The 19052-nt window shown below is 39.9% G+C and overlaps 1 protein-coding gene across 2 annotated transcripts in view; it reads right to left on the bottom strand.

Moving 5' to 3' along the window:
* The window catches only part of SLC35F1 (solute carrier family 35 member F1), a 432911-nt gene that overhangs the window by 24189 nt on the left and 389670 nt on the right, over positions 1 to 19052 (bottom strand). For both annotated transcript variants that reach the window (XM_038394254.2, XM_038394255.2), the window contains exons 6-7: positions 15169 to 15221; positions 10555 to 10709 (exon numbers count right to left, since the gene is read on the bottom strand). In XM_038394254.2, the coding sequence (XP_038250182.1) occupies positions 10555 to 10709; positions 15169 to 15221 (208 nt within the window). The remainder of the gene's footprint in view (positions 1 to 10554; positions 10710 to 15168; positions 15222 to 19052) is intronic.

The following is a 19052-nucleotide window of genomic DNA, read 5'->3' as shown; positions in this document are numbered from 1 at the left end:
CCCCACCCCACCCCCCACTGTTCCTCTGATATTCTTGTTAACTGCTGGAATTAGCCTACCTGCTTGTCACCATGGAAGGTTTTCCTCCTTTCCCCCCCCTGCTGTGGGTGATGGCTTATCTTAAGTGATCACTCTCCTTACAGTGTGTATGATAAACCCATTGTTTCATGTTCTCTGTGTGTGTGTATATAAATCTCTCCTCTGTTTTTTCCACCAAATGCATCCGATGAAGTGAGCTGTAGCTCACGAAAGCTTATGCTCCAATAAATTTGTTAGTCTCTAAGGTGCCACAAGTACTCCTTTTCTTTTTGTATGAACAAAACTGCACTTGAATAAATTATCATGAAAAGTGTTTATTTTAAAAGGAGTGCAAATGTAGTTAAGTTGAACTATTTCTATTCTCCCATCTTTCAGATCATCCACAGTCTTGCTTAAAAATTAAGATGACTAAATTACACAAGTTGGTCTCACCAAATAGCACTTCAGCATCTCTGATGCTATTATATTCTCTACAGTACTCTTTTGGGATAAACATAGTTAAAGAATTCCTTCTGGTGATAGGGATATGCAATTCAACACACACACACACACACACTACTTCAACAAGGCAGTAATACCTCTGCAGTGTGTAGGACCAGGATATAATAAGGTTTTGTGACCTTTTTTAACATAGCATCTTTCTCTCTTTCAGAGGACAGCAGGTCAAAAAAAGCTACTCTGGCCAATGATCTACTGATGCTCAAAAGTAAGGCCCATAGTAGAGACATCACTACAATTTGATATACAACTTTGGAGTATCAAAGTACAGAACATTGCTGTCATCCTTAGTCTTTATTAATCATATACTCAACCTAGAATAATAAGAGGTCTAAATCATGGAGTCAACATACCATTAATCTTGTATCAGAAAAAAGGCAGATGTAGTACCCTGACCAGGAAGTAGATGCAATCAAAGGCTTGGTGTTGTGTTACACTAATTGTGAACACTCTTTTTAAAACTAAAATCCAAAAATCCAAATTGAAACAATTCATTAAAACATTATTTTAGCCTATGGCAATTGATGTTTATGAAGTAACAGCATCTGAAAAAGTGATTTATTGGAACTGAAACCTCCATATTACCTTCTGCGTTACAGTTGCAGCCTATTATGCAGTACATTTTGATGGCCAGAAAATGGCAGTTATAAATTATTTCACAATTCATTGGTTTATGATTTATGAATAATAAATTTAAATACAAGATAGCATGCAAAAGAAGGAGCAGTCCCTTGATAATGCAAGTTTCTCAGAGAACTAGCATCTCAGTGCAAAATTGCGAACAATCTACGGTCAGACTATGAAATGTCTTGTTAGGAAGCATGTTATTTTCCATTTTGCGCCGTCCCCTGAAGTTCACTTTAGAATTTTATACTATGAATTAGTGCTCTATAGAGTCATACTAGAGGATAACCTGGTATGGTACTACCAAAACTAGCTCCTGTTTCCTTCCAATGAAGAGAGACCAAAGAATGACAAGGGGGTCTCATTCAACTAAAAACACCTCTAACTCTTTTGAATTGCAACCCAGTTTTTCAAGCTTGGAAGTCTGATTTTTCTCTAGAATTGGTCTCTAATTGAGTTAAAAAATTTTCAGGCACTGATTTGGAACTCTGCTCAGATGGAAGGCACATAAACAGCACAATTTCACCGTGTTGCTTAATAGTAACTGCATTATTGAGGGTGAGTTACAGTAAGTGGGATTTCATAGTTTGGAAGAGAAAGTAAAAGCAATATAAACCATCCGGTTGCTATATATCATCAATAGCTTAAATCACCAATAATGGTATTTGTCATTAGCATAATTATTATGAAATATGTGTAGTGGTAGTGCCCAGAGGACCTTATCAGGATAGGGGCCCGATTGTTTTAGATTCTGTTCAAGCTCATAGACAGACATAGTCCCTAGCTCAAAGAGCTTGCAGTATAAACTTATCCATAGAGAGAATACCCTGAAATACAGGTTCTTGACATTTGAAAAATTGGTGGATAACTGTAAACAAATGTTTGGGGTTATAATAATTCGGCTGGGATAGAAAAGGAGTTGTGACAGCTTGCCCTGCTCTCTAGCAAAAGCAACACAGCAGCACTAACATCTGACCCACCCACCTGTATTCATTTATAATCCCATTTCTTGTCCCTGCTGGCCCTTATCCCTTGCACTATCTGCTTAGCCTTCCCTGGCTCCCACTCAGCCTAGAATAATGGACCAGAAGCAGAGCACCTGTCAGATCTTGAAATTCAGTGCTCAATCCATTGGCAATTGAAGGGAAAGGAAAGTCTCCCATTGACTTAAATCAGCCTTGGTCCAGGCCCTTAGTGCGGCAGAGGAAAAAAAGCAGCTTGTAGATTGGTTCAAATCTTTTCTCCTACTCTGGTTTACAAAAAAAACAAACAAACCCAACAAAAAAAAATCAACACCCCAAAAAGCAACACCTTTTTCTGAAACAGTTTGATCACGCTCCGATGTTTAGGACATTCTTTCAAATGATCCATTTGACTGACTATTGCTAGGGGAAAAAATAGACAACATAACCATCTTTTGTGAACAGAAGAAAAAGGGCTGTTTGAACTTTTTGTTGTAAAGTACTTTGAGGTTTCTTATTGAAAAAGTGAAGGCTGAAGAATTCCAGTGTTTTTAACCATGCTAGCACCTAACTGCTTCATTTATAGTCTTCATATGTTAAACGGAGCATATGTGGGGGTCATAAGGCAGCCTTCTCTATAGTCCCTAAGTTATCAAGTACTTTTAGATTTCCTTCTCAAGTATCAGATTTTACTAATTTAGGATGTGACCCCAAAGTCCATTGAAGTCAATTGAAAAACTCTTATTGACTTCATGGGCCTTGGCTCAGACATTTAGAGACTTTTTTTTAACTGAAGCTCCTAATTCTTCTGCTGCAATTCTAGGGTTTGGTTTTTTTTTTTTAAAAACTTACTCAGGGCCAGATTGCTCAGTTAAGCCAGTGTATATCCAGAGCTCATAGGGGTTACTTTGGATTGACACTGGCATATATGAGATTAGAATCTAGCACTCTCTTTGTACTTTTTTATCATGTTAGAAAAACAGCTTTTTATTGTGTTAGGTTCGTTGAACTCTCTATGAAATACCCGCCCACAGCCTTCAACAGAGAAACTCTGATATTAGAGCTAATATGAATTATGTCCTCTTCTGAATCTGTAACACTTACAACGCTCTAGTCCTAAAAGGGTTTTGAATGTCAAATGTTTATTTGTGCACTCTTGATTCCTTTGTAATCCCTATTTGATTAGCTTTTACAGCAGGATTGTGACTTTTTTGGTTATTCACATAATAGCCAATTGTCCCGATTCATAAATTGTTGCTATGTCCGGAATATCTGAATTTTCATGGCTAAATCTTGGATAAAACAGAATTTGCCAGTTCAGAATATAATTTATTGTGGTTGGCTTGCTAGGTAATGATATAATATAGTGTGACTGGGCCTGCTGATGCAGAACATAATCAGCATGCATGGTCTAGCTAGTGGAAAATGTAAAATAAACTGCTTAGATTATTTAGTGAGAATACAATTTACTTAAAATAACTAAAGTACAACATATGGCTTGAAAATGAAGAACATGAAATTTTAAAAGCTGACATTAACATTAAGTTAAGGATGAAACAAAAAAAAATACCGAACTATAAAAAAGCCAAACAAAAAATAGGAAAAATAATAAACCCAGGGATATCATATATTAATTTCCTGGCATTGATGGTACTGGTGCATCAGTGACAGCCAGAGAATATTGTATTCTACACTTGGGAAATTAATGGTTTGATGGAAATGAGGAGATTACTAATTTTGTTGATAAAGGTAACTGTTGATCAAGGGTAAGCAAACAACGGCCCGCAGGCTGCATCCAGCCTGCAAGCTTTTAAGAGGTTTCAAGCCGGCCTGCAAGCTCCCGCTGGGGAGCGGAATCTTGGGCTTGCCCTGCTCCGAACTTCAGCTGGGGCTCAGGGTCGGGGAGCTGCACCAAGCGGCTCCTGGAAGCCGCCACATGGCCCCGCTCTGGCACTCCAGCCTGTGCGCAGGGTCGGGGGCCGCATCACACGGCTCCCAGAAGCAGTTGCATGTCCCCGCTCTGGTGCTTCAGCTGGGGTGCAGGGCCGGGGGGCGCACCATGCAGCTCCCAGAAGCTGCGGCATAGCCCCCCTCTGGCTCCTACGCACTCCAATGCCCCCTGCAGCGCTCCAATGGGAGCTGCAGGGGTGGTGCCTGTGGACGGGGCAATGTGCAGCTGGCCATGCCGCCATGTAGGAGCCAGAGAAGGGACATGCCACTGTTCAACATTTTCTTCAGTGATCTGGAAGTAAATATAAAATCACCGATGATAAAATTTGCAGATGACACAAAGACAAGTGGTGTGGTAAATAATTATAAGAACAGGGCAGTCACATAGAGCGATACGGATTGCTTGGGAATCTGTGCGTATTCAAACAAAACACATTTTAATGCAGCCAAACGCAGTCATACATCTATGAACATGAAATGCAGGCCATACCTACCAAATTGGGGACTGTATCCTGGAAAGCAATTACTCTGAAAAGGGTTTAGGGGTTATAGTGTACAAACAACTCTCAACTTGAGCTCCCAACATGATGCTGTAGAAAAAGAGCTAATGCGCTTCTCGGATGTATAAACAAAGGAACGGTGAGGAGGAGTATGGAGGTGCTTTTACCTCTATGTGGCACTGGTGGGATGGATACTGGATCACCCTGTACAGTTCTGGTGTCCACCTTTTAGAAAGGATGTTGAAACATTGGACAAAGCACAGAAAAGAGTCACAAAAATGATTCAAGGGCTGAAGAAAATGCCTTACAGTGAGTGACTCAAAGAGCTCAATCCGTTTATTTTATCAAAAAGAAGATTGAGAGGTAACTTGGTTACAGCATGCAAGTACCATCATGGGGAGGAAAAACTGGGTGCTATAGGACTCTTTAATCTAGCAGAGAAAGGCCCAGAGACCCAATTGCTGGAAGCTGAAGCCAGACAAATTCAAACTGGAAGAAAGGCACAATTTTTTTTAACAGTGATAAACCACAGGAACAAACTATTGAGGGAAGTGGTATAATCTCCATCTCTTGATCTTCTTAAATCAACACTGGATGCCTTTCTATATATATATATATATATATATATATATATATATATATATATATATATATATATATAGGAGATCCATTATAGCCTTTAACTCTATGAATCTCTTAAATTATACTTTCCAGAGTCATGTGACTAAGGCTACCTTGATGTCCGTATTTCAGCCCATAGTATGCCTAGGCATTGCAATACCGATATGGTATAAAAATATCTTGCATTTATTTAGCATCTTCCATTCTGTCTGATCTCAAAGCACTTTCCAAATCTTGGATATGAAAAACATCTCCAAAACAGAGCTAGTTTAGTATGGAAGGTGAAAGCTTTTTAAGAGACTACAGCAATATGTCACAACAGTTTAGGGGAGGAGATGAAGAATTGAAACTGCAAGATGAAGGCAAAATGTAATGCAAAGTAAATAACATCCCGTCTACTGGTTCTTCACCCTAAAGGTCTACCTATGCTGCAGGACTTTGATAAAATGCATGTGACTATGAGGGGCATAGCTCACTCTATTGTTGCCTTCATTGTTTGATGTCCGTACATTTTCTTTTATATAGTTTAAAAAAATTAAAATTCCTTATATATAAATTGTAGTTAGTCTTAAATATAGCAGCAACTTTGACACTATAATGAAACTAAGGGACAGAATATGGCTGGCCCTGCACAAGTGTGAATGGCAGGAGAGAGGGCAAGAACTTACTCTCCGATTACACACTTGCACAGGGGACAGACATAATCCCAGCGTGAATTGCAAGAACAGGGGAAGTATTAGCTTCACAGACGCTTCCACACAGGAAGAGACAAGTAACTTGGAATAAAAGTGAAGGCTCCACTATAAGACCAGAGACCTGATTCTCTCTCTTCTCTGTTCCCATCTCTGATCCAAGTAACTTCCATTAAAGTACTGTATATGGGAATTACTCATATCTAAGGCCATGTTTTAGTCATGGGTATTTTTAGTAAAAGTCATGGACGGGTCACAGGCAATAAACAAAAAATCATGGCCCATGACCTGTTCATGACTTGTACTATATACTCCTGACTAAATCTTGGGGAGGGGGGCGGCCTGGAGGTGCCATGGGTGCTGGGAGGAAGACCCAGGGGGGTGTTGTGGGTACTCAAAGGGCAGCCTGGGGGGGCTCTGTGGATGCTCAGGGGCATGGCTCCCTACCAGGCTCCACGCCTCCCCAGAAGCAGCGACATCCCTCAGGGGAACTACCGTCAATGGGAGCTGTGGGATCAGTGCCTGCAGGCAGAGGCAGCGCGCAGAACCCCATGGCCGCACCTCCCCCTAGGAGCCGAGGGATATCTCTGCTTCCGGGGAGCCCCCCACAAGGTAAGAGCCACCCAGAGCCCTCATCCCCTCCCATGCCCCAACCCTCATCCCCCCCCGCCCAAACTCCTGTTGCTGCTGGGGAGGGGGAGCAGTGGCCCGAGACTGCCCAAAAGTAGCTGGTGCGGCTGGCCACTACAGAAGTTATGGAGGTCACTGAAAGTCACTGAATCCATAACTTCCATGACCTCCGTGACAAACTTGCAGCCTTGCTCATATCCAGTGGGAATGGGGCAAGGTGACAGGTCCTGTTTTGATATGGTGTGTTTGAAGGGGAGGTGCAGCCGAGCCTGCCCTCTACTGGAAGTTTCAGCTTGGGACCTGAAAAGGAAGCAGGCACCCACTCCAAGCATCAAGCCTTCTCTGCTTCCTGACTCAGGCCACTTAGTTCCACTGCTTCCCTCTCTTCCTTGGGGTGTATGTATGTTACCTAGTCTTTGTGACTCTTTATATCTGGTCCTCCAGTCAAATGAAGCCGCCCATACTTGGGGTACCATCCCACAATACAACGGTCCACTTAGGCCAGACTCACTGCAAGAGGTAAAATAAGTCAGGGTCATGTAACAAAAAAATCAAAAGAAATGAGGTCCAAACAAACTGCCTCCTCAGTCTCTCACCATGGGGACTCCTCAGACTGGAAGGAGAGAGGCAGGCTGTTTCTCTGCGCACCCCCAAGTTGCTACCTCTTCCTGCTTAAGTATGTACTCTGATGTGCAGGCTGAGTAAAATCCACAGGTTATAATAGGACCTCTGTCTGGCTCTGTTTGGTGGGAATTAAGCCTTTCCTTGGCTGTGTTAGCGTGGAACTTACCCACCACATCACAGCCCGTATAGCACTCATTTTCCCTGCCACCACCAATGTATTTCACAGAAGCTAAAAAACAAGAGAGAGAAACCTGAGAGAGATTGGGAGAGTGTGTGGCCTGATTATAATATGATAGAAATAGGAAAACCAAACAACTCCTTTAATTCCTTATCTTAATTTTGTTTTAGGATCCTGATGGACCTTATTTTTCAAGTAGGAAGATGGCTAGATCACTCTTGAGAGAAGGTCAAAGGGTTGCACCTGGGCAAGAAGATTCAGAAGGCAGGGAGATAAATGGAATGAAAATTTATGCTGTGCTTAAGATGTTAATTCAGTAAGGAGAATTATGCAGCTACTTGACAAGGCATTGATAAACATCTTTCTCTCACAAGCAGAACATTTGGACTCAGTTACTGATTTAAAAAAAAAAAAAAGACTTCCAGAGCATTTAGTTGGCAGAATTCAAATAGTTTGATTTGTTTTTTAAAAAAGAACTGCAATTTGCATACTCATTTAGAAATCTATCTCAAGTTGCAAGCCACAAATAATTATATTTTATTAATATATAAAAGTCACTTCTTACATTATTAATCCTCCATTAGAGTTGAGTCTGAGATACATGCTATATTTTTTTGTTTACTACAGACTAACATTTGGGGACTGGCCAATATAATACAGAGACACTAGCATATGGGGTGCATATAATACCTATAGATGTTGGTTTATTTACAAGCATACTGTCCTGTATATCAAGATAGCATGAGTCCTTGTTGTAAGAAAATAAAATATTAACAAATCAAAACACTTCAAATATAATCTCTTCTTCAGTTTGGTTTCTGAGGCTGTAAGCCCAGTAAAACTCATTTCCTGTATTTTCCATGGATTTTCATAGATTTACTGCTGTAGGTGCAATAAAGCTGTCAGGTGATAAAAGTAGTGGCACAGGGAAAAACCATAACAGTTACTTGAAAGCCTCATAAAATTATATTCTGTAAGGGGCATTAAACCACTCAGATGATTCTAATTTAGCATAAAGCCATTTGCTGTGAAGTGGGGCTTCAGCCATTGGTCAGCACAGCAATAAATAGAAAGAATTGTGCATCAGAAGAAGAGGTACAGATGGGCTGGGAACAGAACAGCTTTTCCAAAACTAGAAAACATGCACTCCGAGAAGGGGAATTAATTTAGGTCTTTTAATGCATATGTATTAGACTTCATTATTTCATGAAGGGAGCCCACTTTACAGCTCTCCTTCATATAGAAATCACACCTGATAGTAAACCAGAGAAAAAGACCAGATTAAAGATCAGAATTAAAGATAAATTAATTTGATATGCAAAAAATGTTCAGACAGCTAGAGCTGGAATTTTAATCCAGCTCTTTTACCAATCCCTTTTCCTCTTTTTAAATTTTCTTCCGCAGTGATCATGAAGATTATGAAAGGAGACAGATTGGCAGCACTGAGATTGGTACTGCATTGGTGTAGAGGCAGGGCAAACTTCTCCACACTTCCCAACGGGGCTTCCAACTGGAGGGATTATTTTACTATTGTTATTAATTATATCTCTCCTGGTAGCAATCACCATCTCTGAGTGGAGACCAAGGCCCCATTGTGCTAGGCACTGCACACATGCATATAACAGAAAATGCATGCCTCCAAGAGCGTATGAATGTGGGTCATTCTTCATGATAATTCAGTCTTCAAAGTCTGGGCTGGGACTGCTGGCAACAATATCAATTGATTATTTTTTTAAATTTATTTTATAGAAATGAAACAAAAATGGAACCATTTATCCATCCCCTGTACTTTAGGGTTCAGGTAAAACTGGACTAAGATCCAGCACCAGGGTTTATTTTGCAAAACCAAAATCACACATCTTTTTGTCCATCTCTATCTGGAGCAAACATGGGCCAAAACTAAAATCACATATCCAATTCTTGCTACCTCCGAAATTATAATAATTTGGACAAAATGGGACCTGGATCTGATTCTCCTGTTGTGGAATATGGATGGCTTTGCTAAGGCAAAATGACCAATGACATTGCAAAAGCAAATCCACCCCGGGTTTGTCCATCTGTTTTTTGTGATGTGGCCACTTGTCCTCAAGAAACTGGACTGACACAACTAATCACATTTCACTAAAAGACTCCAAGCAGCCATCCGATAGGAGCATTTTTCAGTCACTAGTGATTTGAACTGGTGATCTAGAAGTAAGGGACTCCATATCCCTTAATCAGTCCTGTGGTCCAGCAAGCGCCCTCTACAGTGTGTTTTTAAGTTAGTTTTGGATTCCATATGCATCTTTATTTGGTATCTGCAATGCCCTTGAAGAGTCATTTGCATGAAATAATAGGCAAATGAGAAATTTTGTTCTTGGGTTGGGCTCTGAAGTTTTGCATGTGGACATTTCCTCACCATTCATATACATTAAACCCTGACTCTGGATTGTTTGCCAGGCCAGCATCATCAGGCTTTCATTTTCCTCCACTAGTTTCCAGGCCATCATTTTCCCCGTTAAGTCACTTCCCTTTTCTGAATAAATCATGGCTACATAGCAATCGCCTCCAAGAGCATAATGTCGTTTTTAAGATGGCCACCCAGGAAGGGCTGTGAATAGTGTGACATAATCCCTTGCAACTGGAGGCCTAGAATGTGGCCTTTGCCATGTTCTAAATATCAGATGGCTTGAGAGCTAGAGGTTTGACTTTATCATAAGTCTCCTTCACATTCTGATACACTAACAGCCAAGCCATTGGGACAGCTGACAAAAAGGACATTTTTGCAGCTATGTTTTGGACAGCTAAGAGACATCATGCAAAAATAATTTAACAGTTAAAATTATTTCAGATACAGTATGAAACACAAAACAGCTCATCACCTTGCAAAAATATGTTAAGGGATCTGTTAATGGTTTATAAAGTGACTTTCCTCTCACATACCAGTTTGGCTCTGGTCAAGAATGGGGGTGAGGGATTAAGTAGGCATGGAGACTGAATTAGCTTCTCCCTCAGAGTGGTAATTTCAGAACAAAGGAGAAGCACACAAAAAGTGTTTTACATTGGGGGAAAGGAGAGTATTGGGAAGACTGTACTTTTAATAAGTAATAACAGATACATCAAAAGTTCTCCACTTCACTGCACAGACCCATCAAAAAACAGCAGTTCTCGTTGTGGTCCTTAGACAGATTCATTTCTCTGCATTGACACTACTTCAGACAGAGTCATCACTCAAATACATAATCTATTCAATTTACCTTGTAGTTAAAGAGGAATAATCCACAGAATAGGCTGTAAAGGTCGGCTGTGAGCAGGGAGAGGTTGACTGCAGTAGCACTGGTTTTCTTAATGACTACTGGCATGAAGCTGTAGAGGCCAAACATACAGGCACTAAAGCCAACATACAACAACCCTGGGGAAAGAGGAACAAGATAAAATTATCTAACACAGTCTAACCAAAGGTCCAATATTGTCTGAATTTGTGTGGTGAAAAAGAAGAAAGCCACACTGTTTAAAAAAGAATTAAGAATATTTTTTCAAAGAACATTTATTTAAATTATTAACCTGTGTATATAGTTATAGACATACTTGGAGCATTAATATAAATATGTACTATACCAGTGGAAATGAAAAATCATGTAATCGCTACGAATGTCTAAATCACACAGGACCAGATCCCCAGCTGATGTAAGCTGTTACAGCTCCATTGAAGTCAGTGAGCTACATCAATTTAAATCAACTGAGAATATGACTGATTAAATATGAGAAATGTGTACCAAAACCTGTGTACTAATAACTGCTTTGCAGATATCTTGCCTGGTGTGGTATAAATAGCGTAAGTCATCATGGCAGACTACAGGTTTTTCATTCATTAGGACAATCACACAATCAATAGAACTTGGTGTCTAATTCATAATGAATTATTTATTGAACAAATTACACCTGTTCTTCTGTTTTTGAATCGTCTGTGAGCTCATCACAATTTATTCAAATGTGCTGGATATTCAAAATTATTCAAATAATAAATTCTGTGAATAATTTTTGGCCTGTAGCTTGTTTGACGGGGGTTTGCTGTGAATATTCTAAACTAGAATGCATGCTGTTTTGATTGGGCACATAGTTCGTATGCTGCCCATTGGATGCCCATGTTTTTGTACCCTGACTGGATGAATGCAATTCTTCAGTGCTGCTACACCTTGACATCAGATGCTATGGTTGGATAGCCCATCTGGATTGCTGTCAGGCAGTCTGCATTGAGACACTGAAGTTTCTCCATGACATTTAGAGCACCAGTCACTCAAGCAGGTTTTCATCAAAACTCTCTTCACTCATTCAGAAGATCACCAGGTGACTATGTGTGGCTGGCTTCATTTTTACAATAAGAGAATATTTCCATTCCCACTTAAGCGGCTATGCTGTGTGTCTTACAGATGCCACTGCCATTGAGCAAGAAGCAAGCTAACTACCCATCCCAGTGCAGATATTGCCTTTTCAACATTTTGGACCAGTCCAATAACACAAAGGGTTTTGTAGTTCCCATGAGAATAGCTTTATTATTAAAATAGTATCTTCTATTAATTGTGAATTCCTCTTAATGGGAAATGAAACAGTGTATTCTGGGTCATCCCCCAAACTGGACCTAATCCTCTAAGATGCTGAACATGCTCAGTTCCCACTGAATTCAACAGGAGTTGAGGGCATTCAGCACATTGCAGGATTAGGCCCATAAAATAGATTATACTGCACTTGCCGATGAAGTACTGTCCAATGGACAGGGCACTGGCCTGGGAATAAAGAGACTCACAGTCTGTTCCTGGCTCTGCCACTGATCTTTATTGTGACCTTGGGCAAATCCCTATACATCTCTGTGCCTCTATTTACTCTCCCATCCTTCGTCTGTCTTGTCTATTTAAATTGCATGCTTTTCAGGACTAGGACCGTCTCCTACTATGTGTCTGTAGAGTTTCTAACAAATGAGACATCTAGGCACCGATGTAATATAAATAATATATTCTATTAAAAAAGTAATTTCACTGAAAAAAAACATCTGAAGCCCTACCAGAGAAGAATTCACAACTGCAATTATTTGGTGGTAAATCCCAAAGCAAGGTTTTTTTTTTTAAACTCAACTTCTCCAGTCATCTGCACTTAAGCAAATGATAATTATACTGCTTCTGGATGTTGCAATGTGTGCATGAACTAAATTTAGACTCATGCTAGCCCTTCAGAGGCATTGACTTAAAACGGCAGAGAATCTGATACCCAGAGCCTTGAAAGTACAAAATAAGGAATTAACTGATAATAACAATGAATAAAGTCCTGCTGATTTTGTATCTTTTTTAAAAAAAAGCTACCCAGCAAACAAATGCTACCATAATACTCATGGTTTGGATCTCATAGAAGCAGTTCAACAGAAATATACCTTTGTATAAAACATATATAGTGGTCATCCTAAAATATCAGCAAATGCCCATAGTTACCACACATTGGTATCTGAGATATCACAGTTTCAATCTATACTTAGAATATGAAATCACTATTGTGAATGTTGTATGGTAGGTGGCAAGAGGCCATGTTTCATTATTAGGTTGCCTGTTATGACTTTATCACTACCATTCAAAGGGCTGAAGATTTAACCGTGCTAGGCCACAGGTTTAAATCTGCTGCACAGGATAACTATTTAGGACAAGCAAGGTTGTGTCCTCCTTGATGTAGTCTTGTCAATCACTACTTGACAAACTTACAATGCTGCCAACGCAATGGGAAATGCACCAAGTACAGTAGAAGCCAGGGAAGAATTCAAAACTATACAAAGTTATCATTTTATCATGTTCTTTGGCAACTCAACACATTTCGAATTATTGCACTCACAAAACAAGTACAGCTGTACAACATTCTTGGCATTTCCTCCTTGTACTCTTATAAACTGTGACTAACTTGGGAAGACATTTTAATGGCAGTGGAGACCACCGAGTGTGACTTTATTTTAAGGGCACATTTAACTAATCCTGAATTACAACAGACCTCTTGTGTAGCTACATATGACATCCACATAACTAAGAGATGAATTCACTATGATGATTGCTGGTACCATCAGTAACAAATTAATTCATGATCATAAGCTTCTTAACATGAAGAGTTACCAAGCTCGGCTAGAGTTTTGTTAAGGATCTCAGACTAATGAAAGCAAATGAATCTACAATCTGCAGCATGGTTTGTTCCTCAGCTGATACTTTAACTGATTTGTCATTTAGTTTTCAATCTCATGTAAAATTTCCAAGACTTGTAGTGACAATGCTTCATGACAGATGCATTGCTCTATTAAGGTTTAGGATAATTAGAGAAATAGTGACTAAAGCAGTAAAGAAAGGAACAAACTACCATGTTACTTATCACTCCACTTCTCAGAGATTCCCTATATAACCAGCTGATTTCCATATTTCTGAGGTGATACCTTGTTGCTCATTTTGAAACTAGATTCACAAGATGATGTTGCTGTATAATCAAAGCCTGACCTCCTGCTCAGTATTTCAACCTCTTGCACAGAATGTGGTATTGTGTGTTATCAGCATTCAACTAAATGCTTCTACTGTCACAGATGCCAACCGTGATGTTTTAGGAACTATCTGTCCCTAAATGTTGATTTTTCAAAAAGGGGAAATAATTTGCTTGAGTTATCAGAACAGAATCTTAGACTCAAACTCATTTTCCAACTTGAAAAGGGAATAAACCACACAGTGTGCAAAGTGAATCACTACGAGTTTCATCGTTCAGCTATGCTGGAAGGACAGGTGGCACTGGATGTGGTTTAATTAGGCCACAACTTTATTCTTAACTGTCTGGGAGTAGTTGGCAGATAAATGTATAAACTGCAGGTTGTCATATATACTTGGGGGAGGGCTTCCAACAGCCCTCCCCTTTCCCATCCTGGACCCCAGCCGACCTGCTGTTGGAACCTCGCAATCCCCACTCCTCGAAGGAGGCGGAGTTGGCTCCCTGCTGTGCAATAATAAGAGCCCAGAATCCCCCATGTTTCTGCTCCTTTAACAAATACCCCCTTTAAATCCTTTACCAATCCATTTTATCTGGTCCAAATAAAAGAGGGCTTTTCCTGACTGGCATGAACCTCTATAGTACCCCTTCTCTTCTGGTCACCTGGGAGGAGGGATGGGTCAATGTTCCCACACGGACGTGCTCTGCAGCATCTGTAAAAGTTGCTCCATGCCTCTCTAGCCCCGTAATGAGGTACACACCTTCCTACAACAAGCCAAACAATGGTGCCCCCAACCCCCGCTTAATATGCAATATGGTCATTGTGCATGATGCTACCAAAAACTTACTTGAAATACATGTCTGTTATAACTCACCAAGTTCACTTGGAGAGCAATTAACTACCTGCATGCAGAAATGCTCCTCTCAGAAAAGGTTTTATGGACCTGCGAAATCCAGTGCAGGCAATTTTCTTTTACAGTTTTTTGTTAAGTTCTGTTTTCTTTCCTTTGCACTGAGTGTAAAATGTTGGCTTTTAAAAACCACTACGGTTATTTGTCTCAGTGCTGCACTGAATCTTGGAATGAGAAGCCTGTTATTGGTGAGGTCACCCTGCTGCCAGAATGATTTACTTATGACATTCACATGCTTCTTCTCTGCCTAACCTAATGGTGCAGGAAATATATAATATGGCAGTGGGAGGAGTGGGGGCATAGATCATTTCAAAAGGTTTTGAGGCATGGAGCTCCAACTTTTGACAGTAGCTTGCTTGAATATAGCAAACCTTGCCTTCTTTAGCCCTCCCACACTCCTCCCTAAGAATTATTCCTCCTGTTGCTTTCTTCAGCAATAGTCTTCAATGAAGTGAATTATCTTCTTACCTATTTGCCAATCCCAGGGAACTTTTAACAACTCCTTGTGTTCCATTATTGCACTGGAAAAGAAAAGAAGGCAAAGTTTGATGGGAAGGAACAGAACTTAAATTACTTCCACTCATGCAATTCATATGGTGGACAACACAAAATGAATAGCCTTATAACAACAGACTCTGGAAACAGCTATACAGACCAAATGCAGTCAGACCTAGTTAACCCACTTTGGTTTTATCTCTATATCTGTGTGTTGGAAAGATCTTTGGGTGCAGTAATCAGATTTTATAGCATGTGATTTGCCCTGGTTTATCTCCAAATCTCTGGCTGTTAATCCAGAGCTGCCCACCCCTCCTCACCTTCATACCAGCCTGACCTTTGGGACTTAATATTCTTAAAGCTCTTGAACTTTAAGGATGGATAATGTATCTGCATGAGTTATACACTCCTCTGCAGTGTAGAATAAATACAGTGATGAGTAAATCACAGACTGGAAATGGCAGATTTCATAGAATGGTCTTGGGGAAAACATCCAGTGCTACAATTTGTCAAACATTAAGAGGGAAACCATAATCCTAGCAATAAAACTCAAGAAACAAAACTAAGAGTGGGTCAAACTGAAGGAGTCCAGTTCAGGATTTAGTTTCAAGGTTAACTGAATTTTAAAAGCCCATTAACACGAAGACCCTTATTATTTGTGTTATTGTAGCGCACAGGAGTCCCTGCTATGGACCAAGACCTCATTGTGCTAGGCACAGACACAGAACAAAAAAGCGGTCTCTGCCGCAAAGAATTTATAAAGACAAAAGACAAGAGATGGATACGGATAGATGGGGGAGTATAAGGAAATAGTGAGGTGCCAATAAGGCCCCCCATGCTCTAAAGTCCTACAGGTCAGGACTCCTCCTAGCTAGTTTGCCACTCAACTAGCCTTCTCTGATCTGTGATTGGGGATGAAACCCTGCTGTGCAGGGCTCTTATGAGTTTTTGACTTTTAAAGTGAAGATCCCCCTTTCCTGTCATTTACAGAGAGTCTTAAAATAATTCTGAAACAATTTTCAAAAAGCATAATATGCAGCTACCACTTTTCTTTATTATTATTATTAGTTTCCAGCTGTACCCACCAGGCACAAGACAAAAGGAGGCATGGTTCCTGTCCCAAAGAGCTTGCACTCCAAAAAATACAAAACAAAGAGAGAGATGCATGGGAAAGGAAAGGGGACCCACAAACAAGTGATAGGACACACTATGTTTGCTTCAGAGTTTTCATGACAATACTTTTGCTTAGCTTTTTAATATATAAATATTTAAGAATATAAGAATGCCCATACTGGGTCAGACCAATTGTGCATCTAGCCCAGTGTCCTATCTTCTGACAGTGGCCAATGCCAGATTCTTCAAGAGGGAATGAACAGAATAGGGCAATTTCGGGTGATTCAGTCCCTGTCATCCAGTCCCAGTTTCTGGAAGTTGGAGGTTTAGGGACAACCACAGCATGGGGTTGTGTTTCTGACCATCTTGGCTAATTGGCATTGTTGGACTTATCTTCCATGAACTTATTTAATTATTTTGTTAACCCAATTATACTTTTGACCTTCACAACATCCCCGGCAACAAGTTCTACAGGATGACTGTGTGTTTGTGAAGAAGTATTTCCTTTTGTTTGTTTTAAATCTGCTGCCTATTAATTTCATTGGGTGACCCCTACTTCTTGTGTTACATGAACGGGTAAATAACATTCTTTCTATACCATTCATGATTTTATACTTATACTATCTCCCTTAGTTGTCTCTTTCTTAAGCTGAACAGTTCCACTCTTTTTAACTTCGCCTTGTATGGAAGGTGTGGGAGTACCATGGATTTATATAGTGGCATTATGTTATTTTCTGGCTTATTATCTAGACCTTTCCTAATGGTTCCTAACATTCTGTTTTGTTTTGTTTTGTTTTTACTGCTGCTGCACACTGACCAGATGTTTTCAGAGAACTATCCACATTGACTCCAAAATCTTTCTTGAGTGGTAACAGCTAATTTAGACTCCATCATTTTGTTGGTATAGTTGGGATTATGTTTTCCAATGTGCATAACTTTACACTTATCAACAGTGAATTTCAGCTGCCACTTTGTTGCCAAGTTTAGTGAGATGCCTTTGTAACTCTTCGCAGTCACTTTTGAACTTAACTATCTTGAGTAATTTTGTATTGCCTTCAAATTTTGCCACCTCAGTGTTAACCCCCTTTCCCAGATTATTTAAGAATAAGGTGAACAGTTCAGATCCTTGGGATCTATTTATTTACCTCCATCTGAAAACTAACCATTTATTTATATCCTTTGTTTCCTATCTTTTAACCAGTTACTAATCCATGAGAGAACCTTACCTCTTATTCCATGACTACTTAGTTTTCTTAAGAGCCTTTGGTGAGGTACCTAGTCAAAGGCTTTCTGAAAGTCCAAGTCCACTATATCTACTGGATCGCCCTGGTCCACATATTTGTTGATACCCACAAAGAATTCTAATAGATTGGTGAAGCAGGATTTCCCTTTATAAAAGCCATGTTGGCTCCACCCCAACATGTTTATCTATGTGTTTGATAATTTTGTTCTTTACTATAATATCAGCCACTTTCCCTAGTACTGAAGTTAGGCTTACTCACCCGTAATTGCCAGAATCACCTCTGGAGGCTTTTTAAAAATGGATGTTACATTAGCCACCCTCCAATCATCTACAGAGGCTGATTTAAGTTAGTAGTTCTGCAATTTCATATTTGAGTTTCTTCAGAACTCTTGGGTGAATACCATCAGGTCCTGGTGACTCACTACTGTTTAATGAATCAGTTTGTGCCAAAACCTCCTCTACTGACACCTCAAACAAAAAAAACCCCAGCTCAAGTGCAGGAATTTCTCTCATCCTCTGCAGTGAAGACTGATGCAAAGAATTCACTTAGTTTCTCCTCAATGGCCTTGTCTTCCTTGAGTGCTTGAGCAGCACCGCGATTGTCCAATGGCCCCACAGATTCCTACTTATGTGCTTAAAAAAGAATTCTGTTAGTTTTTGTGTCTTTTGGTATTTGCTCTTTCAAATTCTTTCTTGGCCTGGTTTATTACACTTTTACACCTGACATGACAGAGTTTATGCTCCTTTCTGTTTTCCTCAGCAGGATTTTACTTCCAATTTTTAATGAAAGTCTTTTCGCCTCTAATCACCTATTTTATTCTGCTGTTTAGCCATGGTGGCATTTTTGGTCCTCCATTTTTTTTATTTGGGGTATACATTTACTGTAAGCCTCTATTATGGTGTTTTTACAGAGTTTCCATACAGTTTGCAGGCATTTCACTCTTGTGACTGTTGCTTTTACTTTCTGTTTAGCTAGCTTCCTCATTTTTGCACAACTCTCCTTTTTGACATTAAATGCTGCAGTGGTAGGTGTCTTTGGCACTCCCCCCCCACAAGGATATTAAATTTAATTACACCATGGTCGCTATTATTGAACCATTCAGTTATATTCAGCTCTTGGACCAAATAGTGTGCTCCGCTCAGGACTAAATCAAAAATGGCCTCTCCTCTTGTGGGTCCCAGGACAAGCTGCTCCAAGAAGCAGTCATTAATGTTGTCCAGAAGTTTTATCTCTACATCCCTTCCTGAGGTGACATATACCCAGCCAATATGAGGATAGTTGAAATCTGTCATTATTATTGTGTTTTCTGTCTGTTATCTCCTTGAGCATTTCACAATTACTGTCACCATCCTGGTCAGGGGGTCAGTAGTATATTCCTACTGCAATACTCTTATTGTTGATGTATGGAATTTCTATCCATAGAGATTCTATAGTACAGTTTTATTCATTTAAGATTTTTACTTTATTTGACTCTATGCTTTCTTTCACATATAGTGCCAC

The sequence above is a fragment of the Dermochelys coriacea genome, chromosome 3, assembly GCF_009764565.3.
Source record: "Dermochelys coriacea isolate rDerCor1 chromosome 3, rDerCor1.pri.v4, whole genome shotgun sequence".
In the NCBI taxonomy this organism is placed as follows: Eukaryota; Metazoa; Chordata; order Testudines; family Dermochelyidae; genus Dermochelys; species Dermochelys coriacea.
Note: the sequence above shows the minus strand (reverse complement) of the source record. Positions and strands in the feature narration are given on the sequence as shown.